The following is a 17,509-nucleotide window of genomic DNA, read 5'->3' on the forward strand; positions in this document are numbered from 1 at the left end:
AGATGTCATTCTTCAGACTTCTCGTCCAGACTTGTTGCAAAAGCAGCTGATCAGTTTTCAGTCTTTGTTGTCCTTGCAGCCCTGCATGAGAACTTCATCATTGATATGCAAAACGTCCATTGAATACTTCACACCTCAAGAACAGTCACTGACGATGAGAACAAACGCTTGTTCCTCTTTTTGAGGCAGGACACAGGAGCGAACTTTTGCTGCAGGTATTCTGTGATTAAAAGATCATTTAGCACAACAAAGAACAAAAGCATACATGGCATTTTTCATTGGTCAGAAGTCTGATGTGGTCATATTAAAATAGTCTCTGGCTATAAGCCCTTAAATCGATATACTTAATAAAGTGGTCAAGGTTTGAGAATAAAAGAAGATTCCACAAGCTCATACATTGTTTCTGGGAACATTGAAATAAAATGCATTACAACAAAACAAAATCATTGTTGATTTTAAGTCCCCCTTTTCATGAGGAGTATTAGCAAAATATTCAGTGTAACCAAGACTCGGAAATCAAAACTCAAAGTTCATCTAATTTTCCACTATTTTGGTGGAAGTGGAATTTGAGCATTTTGGTCTGACTTTCTCAAAGGAAATGTAGCAAAAGTCAGTGCAATTGATACATTAAAAAAGGTTTTTGCGCACACATTAATAACCCAAACGGAAATGTGATTTTCCTTCTTTTTAGCACTGAAATTGGACACAGGACACGATTTGAGTGCTTTGAGTTCAGCTCCCAGGAGAAAAAGCTACAAGAAAACATTTTACAGTGAAGGACGCTGAGAAACGTGGGATACAATAAAACGCCCACAGAGAAATGCATGGCTCTTAACAGTCATTTCACATCAAAAGCTCTAGGACACTTAATAGTACACACATCAACAGCAGCTATTCCCGTTCTATTAAAACCAGAGAAAAACAACATCTAACTCTAAATGTAAGAATCTCAATCTGTTCTGAAGTTCTTCATTCCACTCATGTTTCTCATGTAAAAAGGTTAAAAGTTTCAAAGCACCTGTTCACAACTCAATGTGTGCTAAACTCACTCCAGTGAACTGTCAATGGCTAATTAAATCAACACAAGAGCACTAGAATGAGCAGCAAATTGTATAAAGTGATTTAGTAAAGCAAAAGAGAGCCTCAAGTCGCGCATTGCTTTCATAAAATCACGGTTTTCTACAGAGCTGCATTTCAGGGCCCGTATTCATAAAGAATCTTAAATGCAAATAATAGCTCCTAGTGACAAAATTCTAAGAAAATTCTTTGAAATGTGGGCGTTTACTCTTAAAATTAACTAAAAAATCCAAGTAAAGAAAAAAGTAATTCAGAAAGCATCTTAACCCTTAAAAGAGGTCTTAAGGTCAAATTTGTTAGGAGCACGGACAAGGACTTTTAAGAGGCTTAAGAGTTTCTTTAGCAGCGGAGAAAATGGCAGAAGGACGAAGAGGGAGAAGAAATGTGTTGCAGACAATGGATGACAGTGATTTAATAAGACGCTATAGATCGTGCAGGGATCATGTTTGTTGCATTAAACCCAACTTTCAAACCACCAATTAAATAAACATGCCAGCAATCAGTGTAATTGGAAAGAGTGGAACAATGTTTATAGTTCTAAGCCAATCAAATACCTTATAGAAAATTAACAGCATGGTAAATAATAAAAGGATTTATTTACATATATATAACGTGTGTGTGTGTGTGTGTGAGTGAGAGAGAACGGTAAAATAGGACAATTTGCGCTTGTAATTTCAAAGTGAAGGCTTAGAATAGACCCTATACTTAAAAGCGCTCCTTTTTTCCCCTTTTTGGACAACCAACCAATCATACAGAGTAACGGGGTCAGCCCCGCCTCTTCACTAAGATAAAAGTTTTTGTATTTTCCTTGCTCAGAGTTGCTGTCAGATCGGTCCCGAATAGCTCTTAAGCTAAGACTCCTACATAAAAGTTTTTAAGCTAAATTAGGAGTTTTCTGAGAGGACTCTTAGAATCTTTATGAATACGGGCGCTGATCTTTACAGATATTGAACAGAACTGAATCAACACCAGTGCTCGAAGTGGGGCGGTACTACATTTTACTCTCTGCACTTTTTCTTGCATACTGCTATACTTCTCGCTTTTAAAACTGACCAATTGTCTGTGCAATATGACTGTGACTGAAGCCCAATTGTTTAATTAAGTGTTAAAGGGATAGTTCACCCAAAAATGAAAATACTCACCCTCAAGTTGTTCCAAACCTGTATGAGTTTATTTGTTCTGCTGAACACAAAAAAATATATTTAGAAGAATGTTTGTAACCAAGCAGAGAGAGCAACCATTGACTACCATAGTAGGGGAAAAATACTATGGTAGCCCAATCTTTGGTACTTGGGATATTCTGGGAATAATAGTTTATGATTATAATAAAAAAAAAACATCAATAATAATATAATAATAATAAACAAAACAAAAATTCCTAAAACGTCAGGAATTAGATCACAAAAATACAATCATATGCTAACATTAGGTGAACGCTCTGTGCTCGTTGTGCTTATGTTTATGAATGACAATGTCCGTTTTGTTTTGTCCTGACCAATAGGGGAGGGGGGAAATGTTCAGGAAACCTGTTTGGAAAACATACATTTTTGGTAATTCACTTGGGACACTAGAAACGACACAATGGATCTTTTTCACAGACTGTGGCGACGCATTTCCACCATAGACTGTAAAGAAATATGGACGTAGTGTCCGTGACGTCACCCATAGGATTCTGAAGAGCCGTTTTGAAGCGTAAAGTAGGGTCGAGCTGGCCGTTGCCATCTTGGCAGCGCATTAACACACATCACTCCCAGATACCAGAAAATGGGCAAAGAGGCGGGACGTGGGCGGAGCTGAGGTGACGCGATGACTAACAGACGGCAATCCACCTGTCACTCAAAGTGGCCACGCCCTTAATTATGCAGAACTTTAAGGCTTTATATAATGTAAACGAATGAGTTATAAAAAAATTCACCCCCCTCACAGTTGTCATGAAGGACAAAATTAGCCGTATAGACCAAAACCACAATTTGTTCCAGACTGTAAACATGTGTTTTTCTGCTGTAAAGTTGGGCATTTTAACATGAGCTCAATGAGATTCTGCTCCTTCTGGAGTCTGTCTCTAGTGGCCAGTCGATGAACTGCAGTTTAAGTCACTTCCGTATTGGCTTCAAGAGAAACTGCAGAAGGTTGCCGCTTGGTTTCCACATTTATCAACATTGCAAATCTAGTAAAGTTTGTCATATTTTAAACATTTATAACGATATATATTGTGTTATAATGCTATATATTACAAAACAAAACAAAAATACAAAAACCGAATGAACGCAGCTGCAAGGGTGTTTCTAATTCAACAGCTGAGGGAGTGACCATTTTTCCCTCTTTTGGAAAGTCGTGGAAACTATAGCTATTTATTTTTTGCTGTTTCCCATCCACCGCTGTAAAAGTAAAAGTACCCAACTATGACGACGTCCGCTCCTGAGAACCCTGGAAATGTGAAAAGGGTCCATTCAGCTATTGATCTCATAATAATAAAGTTTACTATACCAGTACTGCATGCGATATGGAAGAAACAAAGGTTTGAAGGGAAGAGACAAAGTCTCAGCTGTGGAATGTAGGTCAGAGCTCGTTAACAATTTCAGGGATTTAGTGTTTCAGCTGAAGTTTTGAAAGGAAAAACAAAAGCGTGGCAGGCTGGACAACGGCCAGTGGCTTTGAGTGGAAACTTCTGAGAGCTGGAACACACACTTACCCTGGATCATCTCTCAAGAAGAGCAAGAAAATCATACACAGGCAAACAAGCTTCAACATGATCAGAGCACTTATGAAGAAGAAAACGCATTGCTTTATGTTTGGATTTTTGGCTTGCTAAATCCAATTGGCTTTCTGAAGCATTGGCCTCCACATTCTAGTTATTTAGCAGACCTGTTGTGCAGCAGGGCGGGGCCGAGAGCAATGGGAACGGAGCCAAGCCGGTGGCGCGAGTGTTAATGAGCCCACGGAGGAGCTCCTGAAGGATAAAAGAAGGAGTAATGACAGTAAAGAGCAAGAGAGGACCAGGCCTAGACTTCATGTTGTTATAGTTTTATGTTTATATGCGCCAGTCGTCCGTGAGGGGCCGCCGCTTTATCTTCGTTTTGCTGTTTATGTTTATTTTACACTACAGGCTGTTGAACGCTTGAATCTGATTGGTTGGCGAACGTTCTAAGGTGTGCGATTATTTTCAGGGAAACGCACAGCAAAGGTAGTTCCAGCAGGTTTTGACCGCATTACAGTTCCATATCACTCCGCCAAACGATTTCAGTGATTTCAAAAGGTCTTTACAGACTACAACAGCAAAAGAACCAACACCCACAACGACACTGACCAAGCAAATACATATAGTAAACAATAGGATAAAAATGGCCAATTATGTCCATGTTTTTGTCACAAAATTACATTTTATTATGTCCGAAAAGCACATACTTGCTCTCTGTTCTCCCAGTCAAACGCACAGAAATGCGGACACACACGCGCACAGAAACTCTGACGAGTTTATCAGTAAAATAGTTTAACAACTTAAAAGCGACATGACATTTGTCACTAGCTAGAGCTGTTCTTACAGTTTCACTATTAGTAGAGATGCTGCTGCCGAACACTGTTGCAATTTTTTTTCAAACAGAGGAAGGATAAACTCAGTTTATAAAAATACCCGTGTACATGTGGACTAGCCTCAGTCTGTACGCACTGTAATATATTTTTATAAACTGAGTTTATCCTTTCTCTGTTTGAAAAAAAATTGCATCCACATGAAAACCCAAAACACGCCATGAAGCGCTTTCAAGAGCATGCCCAACCAACAGGTGGCGATATAACCCTAACCGTAAAGCCATGTTGGCCAATCAGAAGCCTGGAAAAAATTTTATTGCCGGTTCTGATGCAACAAGCTAAAATCTCCGGTTTCACTGTCCTCACGACACCATTGAAACCGGAGTTTGTAAAAATGTTCACCCTGGCAGGAGTTTTCAAGGTAATTGAGGTAATTCACATCTCTCTCTCTCGCTCTATAATAACTGCATTATTCTGCTATCAGTGGCTCAAGCCTCTGTTAATAGCTCTTAAATGGCATTTTGGAATTAGGAATGGACGCTTGGGATGAGATGCGTAAGAAATTAGTCCTGCACACAAGTAGACAAAAAACTGACAAATGTCTTGAAATGCATCATCTGAACTATGTTTTGAGGTGTGGTAACCATTGTATAAGCGGCGTAATTGACTGCGGGCCGTTGAATTATTGAAAAATAATGCACACCCCAGGTGTAATGGCCACTTTGCTTTGTGGCCACATTACCACCTCGGATCTGCATTTTTTTTCCTCTAATAATTCAACGCCGCGTTGTCAATTATTCATTACTTATTATTAAAGGCTCATTTTCCAACTCCCCTAGAGTTAAACAGTAGCCTGACAAGCCCGACCCACATCAAGATGTTGGGTCTGGAAACTCACCATTGGCAGGGCTCAATCCGAGGGGCGGGATAAACGGTTGTCTTTCAAATTCCCTCTGCACGCAATAGGATAGGTGGGTAAGAAGATAAGAAGGTGAAGCACTTTACGTTCCTATTGTTACTGCGTAACAACCTGTAATAAACCTTGCACATTATACTTCTTTATATATACATATTATATATTTTATGTTAACCACTTATTTTTAAGTCTACAGTTTATCTCACTTATCATATCCACATATTTTTTATATTTTTATTTTTATCTTATTTCCTATTTTTATCTTTTACTTGATTTATTTATAATTCTACTTATGTTAATACTTTTTATTCTAATTTTATTCTATTTCTATTTAATTTCTTGTAACTGTTATTTGCACTGTCCATGGAACGGACCTGTTTACATTTCACTGCCAGTTGTATATTGTGTATATAACTGTGTATGTGACAAATAAAACTCTTGAATCTTGAATCTTGAAGCCGAGCTAACGTTAGTTGATAGACTTTCGCCGTATCCGGTAGTCAAAACTTCGAACATATCGTCTTTTCTTAAGAATGACTTCAGTGGCGTTCTTTGTTCTTTTCTCAAAGAAAAGCTTAACTCCAAGTCTTCCAGAGTCTAAGCCGATTCAAAAGACGCTGTTCGCCAGCTTCTTTGTTTACGAGTAGCACACAGAACCTCCGCAATTCTGCCGTGACGTGCCGTCATTATGTTAAGCCCGCCCACCGACTCTACACACGCTGTGATTGGCCTGACCAGAGTTAGTTTTTTTCAGCTCTAAGGTCTACCGAGAGTTGCTAGACTACACTCGCGGCAAAATACATTTTCTGCCGCTAGGGTGCGTCTAGATTTCTAGGCTAGTTAAACAGTTGAGTTTTACCGTTTTCAAATCCATTCAGTCGATCTCCGGGTCCACGGTAGCACTTTTAGCATAGCTTAGCATAGATCATTGAATCTGATTAGACCGTTAGCATCTCGCTCAAAAATGACCAAAGAGTTTTGATATTTTTCCTATTTAAAACTTGACTCTTCTGTAGTTACATCGTGTACTAAGACCGACGGAAAATGAAAAGTTGTGATTTTCAAAACCAGAAACTGAGGGGAACGCAGATAAGACGCCATCGACAGGCGACTTCCTTCACACGTCCCAGTTCCTTGGTTAAAATCGCAATTTTCTCACGATTTACAAATAGTTGGAAACATTTGGGATATTGTAAGTACTCAATTGCACAAAATATATAACACTGGCATAGTGGGTTTTGGATATTTTACTGCAAAAATCTTACATATTGCACCTTTAAAGAGAACAAAAAAGCAAATCGCACAAATAAATAAAACTGAACAAAGACACGTTTGAAATGAAGTGTTTTAAGATCTTCAGATACAGAAACTGTAATCAAATGTGAAAACACAGCACTTTATAAATAAAATATACTTTACAAATATAGCTACAAAGGTTATTCAGTCAAGAACAGCAAGGTAATTTACTACTTTGTTGTTTGATTGGCGTTATTATAAAAGGCGGCAGCAGGAATATTAGGCCACTGTCACTTTAAGACATAATCGACTGTTTATGTGGATAATTTGACATATTTTTGTCCGTTCAAGTGCAAAAATTCACGGAAGAGAACTCAGTTTAAGATGTGTGCGAGTCTTCCTGCGCTTGAATGGTTGAAAGTCATACTCAAATGCACACAAAGGAATCAAATTATAACAAGCATTCGATTCCCAACTCTACAAAACTGCATGAGCGACATACGCCAGACTGAGGGCTTTCCTCAGACCATCATCCATCTAAAGAGAAATGAAAAACAGACACTTCCCATTTTCATGAGAAAGATTACGTTTATGTAGTACAAAAGTATTTTAGCATCTGATGGGCAGAATTCAGTGACAAGACACACAACGTGAAATGATGCTCCAATAATACCTGAAGGACACAATAAAATATTTCCATGCACTGATATGATGGATAGATTTATAAATGGAGTCTGTTTTATCAGAGCAGTAAAATAGAATAAACCATACAGATGAAAGAGAATGAATTTCAATGTTGTCGTACATTATGACAAGACGTCCATCCATCAAAGCCCAACACCATTCAGAGTGTGTGTGTTATTGATAGTTTTGAGTTAGGCTTGTTCACACACACTTTAAACCGGCCCCACTTCCAATAAAAACACAATTTTAACACCACAGGTAGGCATTGGGGAAATCGATCCACACACACACATATATAATTGAAACAGTTTTGGGTGCCAATCAATGAAAAACCATATCAAAAGTTATTAAATCGATCTTCTTAAGAACAGTACATACTTACATAGTACTTGTCAGTATCTATCAGTGATTCATTAAATAATTCACCCAAAAATAAGACTTCTGGCATCATTTACCCACATTTATGTTGTTCCAAACCCATAAGACTGTCTCCAGAAGACTGCAATGCAAAAAATTGGCTTGTTTTCCAGTACAAATATCTAACAATATTCATAAATTAAGATGCAATAACTTCAGAAGACTAATTACATTTTATTTATGGAAAAATTTATCAAAATGAAGTGACTTTATGATTAAAACAAGAAAATCTGACAAAGTGAGTAAATGTAAAAAAGTAAATGTATCTTGATTTAAGAATGTTTAGACATTCGTACTAAAAAAAAAACCACTGAGGAAGAAAATAAATTTTTGCTAATTTTAGAGGTGCTGGAAAACACTGGTGAGTAAACGATGACCGCTTTATTTCTAGGTGAACTATCGCTTTCCCTTGTTAGAAAGAGGCTTAACACTACAGCGCAGAAACGCATCCGGTCTCCGCCTCCTGTGCAGCTACTCTAATAGAGTCAACTCTGTGGGAGGAGCTACTCAAGACCCCGCCCTCTTTTAGCTTGGCTCCGCCTCTTACAGCTTGGCTTTGCCTGGCTGCAGCTGCAGGGTTTGAAGTTTCATGGCCATGCCCATGTTTCCAGTGATCTTCAGTTTGCCCTGAAAGAATGCCTGCATGAACGAGAGGACACGAAAGAGTGGTTAGCATTGATTTTGAAGATCTCAACCTCCTGACACCACCTCCTTTTTTTCTCAAGTCATGTCAAATGAGTTTTATTTCTCCAGCTCTTTTCACACACAGATGCTTTAAAGTCAGCTTTACAGTTATGATAGGAAATGAGTTTTGTTTGAGATGAAAAGCCAAAGTAAGTTTTTAATTGATTTCTGTTGTAAAAACGGATTTCAAAATGTGAAAAAGCATTAAAAAAAATATATTGCACAAAATGAAAACAAAGTAAATATTATTAATATTATAAGTGTGAATAAAAAAAAGTGCATTTTAAATCTATTTTCAGCTTTTTATTTCATAATTAGGACTTTTAATCATAATTTAGATTAAGTCGAATTAATTTTGATCAGAATTTTTTAGTCGTAATTTCAACTGTTCATCTCACAATGACTTAGCACGTCATATTTTTGACTTTTTATGTAATAATGAGGACTTTTAAAATCATATTTTCAACATTTGATCTCTTAATTATGACTTTATGATAATTGAAATGAGCTGATCAGTAATATAGTTGAATATTTAGTGTCCCCAACACATGCAACAGTTTAGTCTCTATAAAAAAAAATCCCTGGATATTGCTTTTGAATTATTATTTGTATCCGATTGATATTCAAATTGCTTCTTGTAAAAGCCTCTGAGAAAAATAACAGGTTTTCAAGCAGAATATGATTTTCTTGAAAAACAAAACAAAATCAGTGCCTTTTATTTTTAAAGTCAGCTTTATTTCTCCAGCTCTTTTTACACACAGATGCTTCAGAGCAGCTTTACAGTGATGAGAGGACATAAGTTTTGTTTTAGATGAAAAGCTATCTTTGATTTTGATTGATTTAAAAGGTCCCATGGCATGAAATTTTCATTTAATGAGGTTTTTCAACATTAATATGGAGTTTCCCTAGCCTGAATATTGTCCCCAAGTGGCTAGAAATTTTGATCGGTGTAAAACCGAGTTCTGGCTGTCTTTCTCTGCCTTTGAGAAAATGACAGGCCAGACGAGCCAATCCTGAAGTCTCCTGTTATGACGTCCACACAGGAACGGTTACCTCCCTTTCCTCCACCCAGAGAATTTGGCACGCCCATGCAAGCGCCATATTTGTTTGTCCTCGAGAGATCATGGCTTGTGAACGAGTGAATGCTGGCAGTTTCTCAGTGTTTGGATGTATAAATTAAAACGTAAGTCTTTTTTCAGTTCCTTCTGATCTGTGATCAGTGATTTCTGATGTGTAGCTAATTATTCAAGTTCACACAGAACTTTATTATTCGTGCACACACTGCAGCTTCTCTCTCTCCCGACAGAACGGTGTTTTTGTGTTTTCTATCTTGTGAGTCAGTGTTTTTGTACGTCCTCATCGCGTCTATCTGTTCTAAAATGTGCATATAGTCATGAGTTTCTTCTCAACATCGGCAGACTCACATCTCTTTAGAGATAAACCTCACGCACGCCGAGGCTCGGGCTGCACTGACCGGTCGGCCTTCAACATCCCCGACCCCCAGTACTGCATCTGGCCCACAGCGGAGGCACCAAACGCGGCGCGAGATTAAGCAGAAGGGGGGTCAGCCTAGCCCAATAAACTGGATTACATTTGATTACTGTTCTGTTGTGTCTTTGTTTGCGCTGTGTACTCAATGCGCGTCACTGACACTTTTCATATGATCTAAAAATAATGCTATAATCAACACTTACTCGTAACTCGTTCATATCGACAGCTGTAATGATACATTACATGTGTTACAAAGTTGGTAATAAGGATGAAGACGGACTCGGCGTGACTGGGACTCGTGTTTATTCAGAACTCTCAGATACAAACAAAACAAACTCGCGCTAACAGCACAGCTTTCACATATCAGTAGTTACTATAAATAACTTTGTTAGCAATCGCTCCGTCTCTGGTTCGTGATATCCGGTTCCCGAACGAATCATTCTTTTGAACCGGTTCTTTTTAGTGAACCGAACCAGTTCACCAAATCGGACTGAATCGTTCTAAACGGTTCGCGTCTCCAGTCAGCGCTGATCCATAATTTACTAGAGTTACTAACTTTCTGACATGAGTGACAATCCCTCCGACTAGAAATAAACAAATAACCTGTAGTATATGCTGTAACTACAACAGTTCACTGAACTGAGACCGACAGAACTGATGAGAAGTGAACTCAGGTCCATCCGTCTCTCTGGCAGCAGCTCGTGCCTCGTAGACCTCGTTAAACCACGCCCCCTCCGCTACAAGATCTTATACTCATTTCAAATGCAAAGATGTCAGCCAATCACAACAATGGGCGTTTTTTACTGAAGTCTCACAGCAGACACGCCTCTTGAAACAGGGCATTCAGCCAGAGGGCAAACATCAGTATAGAAAAAATGCCTTTTATTTCTAAATTATGACATTTTATGATGTAAAAATCATACTAACAATATAAGTACACCTCAGGAAACATTATAAAATAATAGAAAAATGCCATGCCATGGGACCTTTAATGTTTTTGATTGATTTCTGTTTCAAAATGTAAAAACGCATGTAAAAAATATATATTGCACAAAATGAAAACAATAATGTAAATATTATTATTATTATAATATTATAAGTGTGAATCAAAAAATGAAAAGTGCATTTTAAATCTAATTTCAGCTTTTTATATCATAATAAGGATTTTTAATCATAATTTTTACTTTAAATTAGGGCTGGGCGATAAAACGATAACGATATGTATCGCGATAGACACGTAATCGTTATCAATAAAAAATGCGTTCGATCATTTATTTTCTTGGTCGGAAGAAACCAGAGCTTGCGAAGCAAGTTTGGTTGCATGAACAAAGGCACTCACTCTCTGGTAACCAAGCAACGTAGGGAGTGACAGGCTAACAGCCAATCAGGTAACTGTATCCTGTTTGGTTGCGCCAATATCGTTGTCTCGTGGTGGATTCATTCTTCCATAAACAGAACCGGCATGGAGGGATAAGTGGAAAATGATTGCCGCAGCAAACGAGGAAATTGTTGATAAAACAGGAAAACAAGTCAGCTCTCCAGTATGGCAGTTTTTTGGATTATATAAGTCTGAAAGTAGTCAGACCAATGTCGTCTGCAAGACCATCGTCCCCACCAAGACTCGTAATACCACAAACTTGTTTAACCACCTTAAGCCTTGTTTATACTTTCGTCTCGCTCCGCAGCGTAAGCCTTAAAATAAAATTTTTTAAATGTCAAATATTTTTCTCCTGGTCCTTATTTTAAATCGGTCATAAATATCATATATATAATTATCGATATCGACTGATATGAAACACTTATATCATGATTAGGGTTGGGTATCGTTTGGGTTTTTTTCGATTCCGGTGCCAAACCGATACTTTTAAAACGGTTCCGGTGCCTAAACCGATACTTTTTTTTTTTTTAAAAGGCCACCAAACGAGGTGGATGACATTAAATGGCTTTTTATTTATTTATTTATTATTTAAATTGAACCATTTATTAAAAGTTTAATGTATACTTAAATGTATGAATATAAATAAATACAAAACACAATTTACTTATTTACAAATTATAATTGACATATTTACAAATTCACAGTAAAACCTAAGCCACCCAACTATAACAAGCCTAATATAACTCTAAACAGTTACAGTAATAACAGCAGTAGTCTGTATTCTTGCTCTGCTACAAACCAGCTTCGAGCTTCAGCTTTATTTTGAAATATGATCATATTCTCTGGCTAAATATTTTTGAACGCATCGCCTTAATGTTTCCATGGTGACGCGTCATGTTTCTCACATGACACAGCAGCCGCAATAGCGCTGACAGCTCAGCTGTATCGGGTTTATTTCGTTTTTTCTTTTTATTCAAAATATTCACAAACTTCTTAACTGTGTCACGAACTATCTGATGTTCAAATGTGTGAGTGAATGTGTGTTAGTTGATCTATAAAGCGCAATGGGCGGCGCCATGTTAGTTTGCGCCTCAGAATCGGATCTGTCGGATTTAACGTTACAACACTTGAGATCATTCTCGTCTCACGAAATACATGAAAGTAAGTGACCAGTGAACTGGAAGAAGAATAGAGTAAACAATATAGTTACTATATAATGTGCATTTATCTGATGTGAATAAAACACGTAACGTTAGTCAAATTATAACCGTCTGAAAGGATTGTCATTGCCGCTTTCATAGACATCAGTGTGTGTTTTTTGCTAGTAGCCTACTTATGAACATTTAAATGTCTGAAACCTGAAATAAACATGATGTCGTTGAAAACACTGAATAGTTGTCATGAGTTGTGATGTGACCAGCGCTGAGCGTCTGTCTCTGGCTCAGCCAAAGCGCGAAAGCACGTTTGAATTTTGGCACCGAAATGAGGAACTGAAATCTGCGTTCTGATTCAGTCCGGTACATACCGGTTATATAAGTACCGGTGCCATATTGGAACCGGATTTCGGTACCCAACCCTAATCATGATACAGTTTTCAGCCATATCGCCAAGCCCTACTTTAAATCCAAAATTTTGAATTTTTATCAGAATTTTTAAAGTCGTAATTTCAACTGTTCATCTCACAATGGCTTAGCATGTCATATGTTTGACTTATGTAATAATGAGGAGTTTTAAAATCCATGTGTCCATTTAAAATGCCTGAAAGAGAGTGATTTTCAAATTATTATTTGTATCCGATTGATATTCAAATTGCTTCTTGTAAAAGCCTCTGAGAAAAATGTCAGGATTTCAAAGCAGAACATGATTTTCTTGAAAAATAAAAAAGGCACTGATTTTGTTTTTCAATTGCATTTTAAAAAATAAAATAAAAAACACTGTAGAGGACATCAGGACTAAGGGCATGTGATTTCAGCCAGACAGACAGAAAGATACGCCCTCGGCCAATTGTCTGACTGAGAATAAAAACTTAGCCAGACCAAACCAAATAATTGAAACAGAAAAAGAAAAATACCTAAAATATTGGACAGACGCAGCAGCCCAACAAAGTAAATTGGAATGCTATTTGGCCCTAAACAGAGAATACACACCGCTCAGGCATAACATTTTGAATAACACTGATTATCTCTTCATCACCTGTTAGTGGGTGGGATATATTAGGCAGCAAGTGAACATTTTGTCCTCAAAGTTGATGTGTTAGACGCAGGAAAAATGCCAGTAAAGCCTTGTTTATACTTTCGGCTGGCTCCGCAGCGCGAGCCTCCCCGAACGGATGAGGTGTTTATCCTTGACACATTCTCCGTTGTAGTTTTCTTTGAAACGACAGAGGGCAACTCGGAGTAATTGTTCCATAAACCATCAAGAAACAGCGTTGAGACAAGAAGTAGAAGAATGTAAACAGGTGAAGATGTTTATTTTAGTACACTTCAGCAAACACCACACTACAAAAGCATTGTGTAAAACTCAGTAAACCTTGATATTATTACTTGCGACATGAGAACAAAATGTATGTACACATGTAAATTAACGATCTCTTAAATATTTCCTAATTTCATTTAGTTTCATGAACAATTTTATTAAACATGGATCTTTATTTTCAATAAAAGGGCTTATGCTTTTGTAGGCTCATTTTGAAAATATAAGCACCTCATTTGTATGTGCAAACTGGCTGCCAGTGTGATGAGACGTCATGCTCGGCTAGATTCGCCTAGAACTTGTGCATCTTCGGATGCAGAACCGCGCAAAAAAGTTACAAAAAATGCGCTGCACACCGCCACGCGAAATGGGGTCACACACACTACCGCCCACTCCGCGATGACGTAATTTTTGCCGCGCGTACCCTCGCGGATTTGAGCGAGTTTGACAAGGGCCAAATTGTGATGGTTAGACGACTGGGTCAGAGCATCTCCAAAACTGCAGCTCTTGTGGGGTGTTCCCGGTCTGCAGTGGTCAGTGTCTATCAAAAGTGCTCCAAGGAAGGAACAGTGGAGAACCGGCGACAGGGTCATGGGTTGCCAAGGCTCATTGATGCTCGTGAAGAGCGAAGGCTGGCCCGTGTGGTCCGATCAAACAGACGAGCTACTGGAGCTCAAACTGCTCAAGAAGTTAATGCTGGTTCTGATAGAAAGGTGTCATGGTGAGTTCACACCAGGCACGAAGAAGCGTTTCACACGAGTGATTTACATGTTAAGTCAATGCAAAGATGCGAACAGACATTCTGCGATGCATGACATATGATTTTTTCTAGGGATGCACCGAATATTCGGCCACCGAAAATGGCCCAAAAGTGCATTTTCGGTTTTCGGCCGAAAGACATTTATCACCGAAACAATATGGCCGAAATGTTGTGATGACGCAAACAGAAACCGCGACCTGCACATGCTTGTCTGAAGCAACATGTCTGCGGTGTGGACGTGTTTCAGTATATCTGAGAAACACACACGTCTGCTCCATGCACAAGCATTGACAGCGAGAGCTCATGTTCTCGATGAGAAGAGGACCAGACTTCACTGTGAAACCCAATGGTTTCCCAATGCAATCTTTAACAGTGGGCATGTTTTAAGCGCGGAACACACTTCAATCCGAGTTCCCACACCGACATGTATCACGAAATTCAAACGATAAATGCCGTTTTGACGCTCTTTAATGTGGCATCACTGATCACATCACAGTTCAAGCGGCGGCGCGCGCGCGTGAACGCGATCGTCTGTGAGTGCGATCGATCATCTTTTCCTTAATAATAAACATGAATGAACATTGAGGACACAACCTTACGGTCACGTAGCATATGTGGTGTAATCGCTCAGTCAGTGTTTCAACTGCGGAAAGACCTCAATATAACTGAGGCTAAACTAAACAGTCATGCAAGTTAGCATCACATTTACCTCAGGCAGTCATTCAGTGTCCACAGCTGTTAGTTCACTTGAGAAATCAACTCTTTCACTAAATATATGACCTATATTAGCCGTTATATTCATTATATTCTACTTAACCTGTTAATGATATCTTGATTATTTCATGTATGTTTAAATAAACCTGTCATGAAAATGACAGACACAAATGATCATATTTCAACAACGAATTTGATAAAAAAATATTTTATAATTAGATTTAGAAGTTATTGCAAATACTGCCTTATGTGAAGTTTACATGTTTGCGTACTATGTTATTTGAGTGTTGATTATTAGACCTAAAAATAAATAGCATTTAGGCTAATAGTTTGGGCTCTGTTGTTAACCTTTAATATTAATGTGCAAGTAAGGGCTCCCTATATAGTTTACAGCAATATCTTCAATAAACATTTAGTTATAATATAATTTATTTAAGGACAGATACTTTTTTTTCAGTAAACCAATACAAATAAATAAAAAGCCATTTTGAAAAACTGCTGTACCGAACCCGTACCGAACCGTCAGTTTTGTGTACCGCTATCCCTATTCTACAGTTAACATATGGGCTATGGCAGTCTTTGTTATGTTGAAGGCCTACAGAGAAAGTAGTTGTATCTTTAAGCAGTTGCACTTGTTCTGAATGCACTTTCTTGTAGTAGTCCTACAGAGAAAAATTTTAAATGCACTAGACCTAAATGCACTTTGTTTTTATGAGAGAACATTTAATTTAAAAACCTTTCTGTAGGCCTGTATATTAGTATTTAATTATTATTATTTAATGTACACATGAGTGGGGTCAAGTTAAACATTTTAGTTTGAATTTTATTTTATACTGTGGATTGTTGCAATGTTAAATATTGGCATAATTTGTAATTGATTTATTCTTTGAAACTTTACTAAAATCAAGGCATTGCAATTGCATAGATTAATATTAAAATTAGTACACAATCATAGATGCAATGGTACTAATAATTGGCATAATTTCTTTCGGTGTTTCGGTTTTCGGCCTTTGTTTCCTCTTTTTCGGTTTCGGCCAAGAATTTTCATTTCGGTGCATCCCTAATTTTTTCCTCATTGTTGTCACTGCTAGAGCATGCTCCTGATTGGTTAACACGGCGAAAAAATACGCCAAAGCCTCATTCGCACGAATCGCTTCACGTTAACCAATCAGGAGCTTGCTCTAGTAGTGACAACAATGAGGACAAAATCATATGTAGATACCCAGAGCTGTACGTACTTTATAGAAACAGGAATAAAAAGGATCTTGCTTGGAAGAAAGTGCCTGAGGAGGTCAGATAATCTGGTAAGGTTTAAAAAGCGCTCTATACTCAATTTGAGCTGTACATAGGGTGATTTCGACACTTTTTGCCATTGAGATGACTTGGAAGAAGTGTCCCAATCACCCTGAATTCACCCTATTGAGACTACAAGCTAGTTAAAGCCGACAAATTGAGCTTATTCTCCGTATTTTAAAACAATCCATGTCAGCCATTTTGCAACGAGACGAGATGAGCCGGCTGGCAGAATCCCCTCCCATGATGCAAATTCACATCTGTTGTGAAGTGAATGTCACAAGTGAATGAAGCAAGTAAACTCAAAATGTTCAAGCGTCCAACTACGCACAAATAGTGCGATTTATTCGTTTCATTCACGTCTGGTGTGAACGCCCCATCAGGCATAGCCGCAGACCAGTCAGGGTGCCCATGCCGACCCCTTTCCACCGCCGAAAGCACCAACAGTGGGCACATGAGCATCAGAACTGCCTGCCAAACGAAGACCGGATGTGTCCCCACTGCACAGAGAATCAAGTGGAAACAGGACTGCACTTTCTGACATCCTGCCCTAACCTAATTACGCACAAATTAGGGACACCTTCTATCCCCATTTCTCAACCTACCACAAAGACTTCCATCAGAAACCAAATATGGACAAACTCCCATATCTAAATATTATAAGATTAAACATTGTATTGCTATGGTTTGGTTTATACACGTTTAATTAAAGTTAACATGTATGTGCCACAGTTGAGACAAGGACATAAGTGCATAATAGTGTATATACACATTAATAAATGAAAAAAATATTCATTTAGATAAGGTTTTCTGCCGTGTCCCAGAAGAGGAACAATTCACTAAACACTGAAGGTAAAAG

General features: G+C 38.2%; 1 protein-coding gene across 1 annotated transcript in view; it reads right to left on the minus strand.

Moving 5' to 3' along the window:
* Nucleotides 1-5,788: 5,788 nt before the first annotated feature.
* Nucleotides 5,789-17,509, minus strand: part of scp2b (sterol carrier protein 2b) — a 43,930-nt gene continuing 32,209 nt past the window's right edge. Inside the window, exon 6 of the mRNA XM_079801830.1 lies at nucleotides 5,789-8,497. Within this exon, the coding sequence (XP_079657956.1) occupies nucleotides 8,402-8,497 (96 nt within the window). The 3' untranslated portion in view covers nucleotides 5,789-8,401. The remainder of the gene's footprint in view (nucleotides 8,498-17,509) is intronic.

This window comes from Gobio gobio (assembly GCF_949357685.1).
Source record: "Gobio gobio genome assembly, chromosome: 21".
Classification (NCBI taxonomy): domain Eukaryota; kingdom Metazoa; phylum Chordata; class Actinopteri; order Cypriniformes; family Gobionidae; genus Gobio; species Gobio gobio.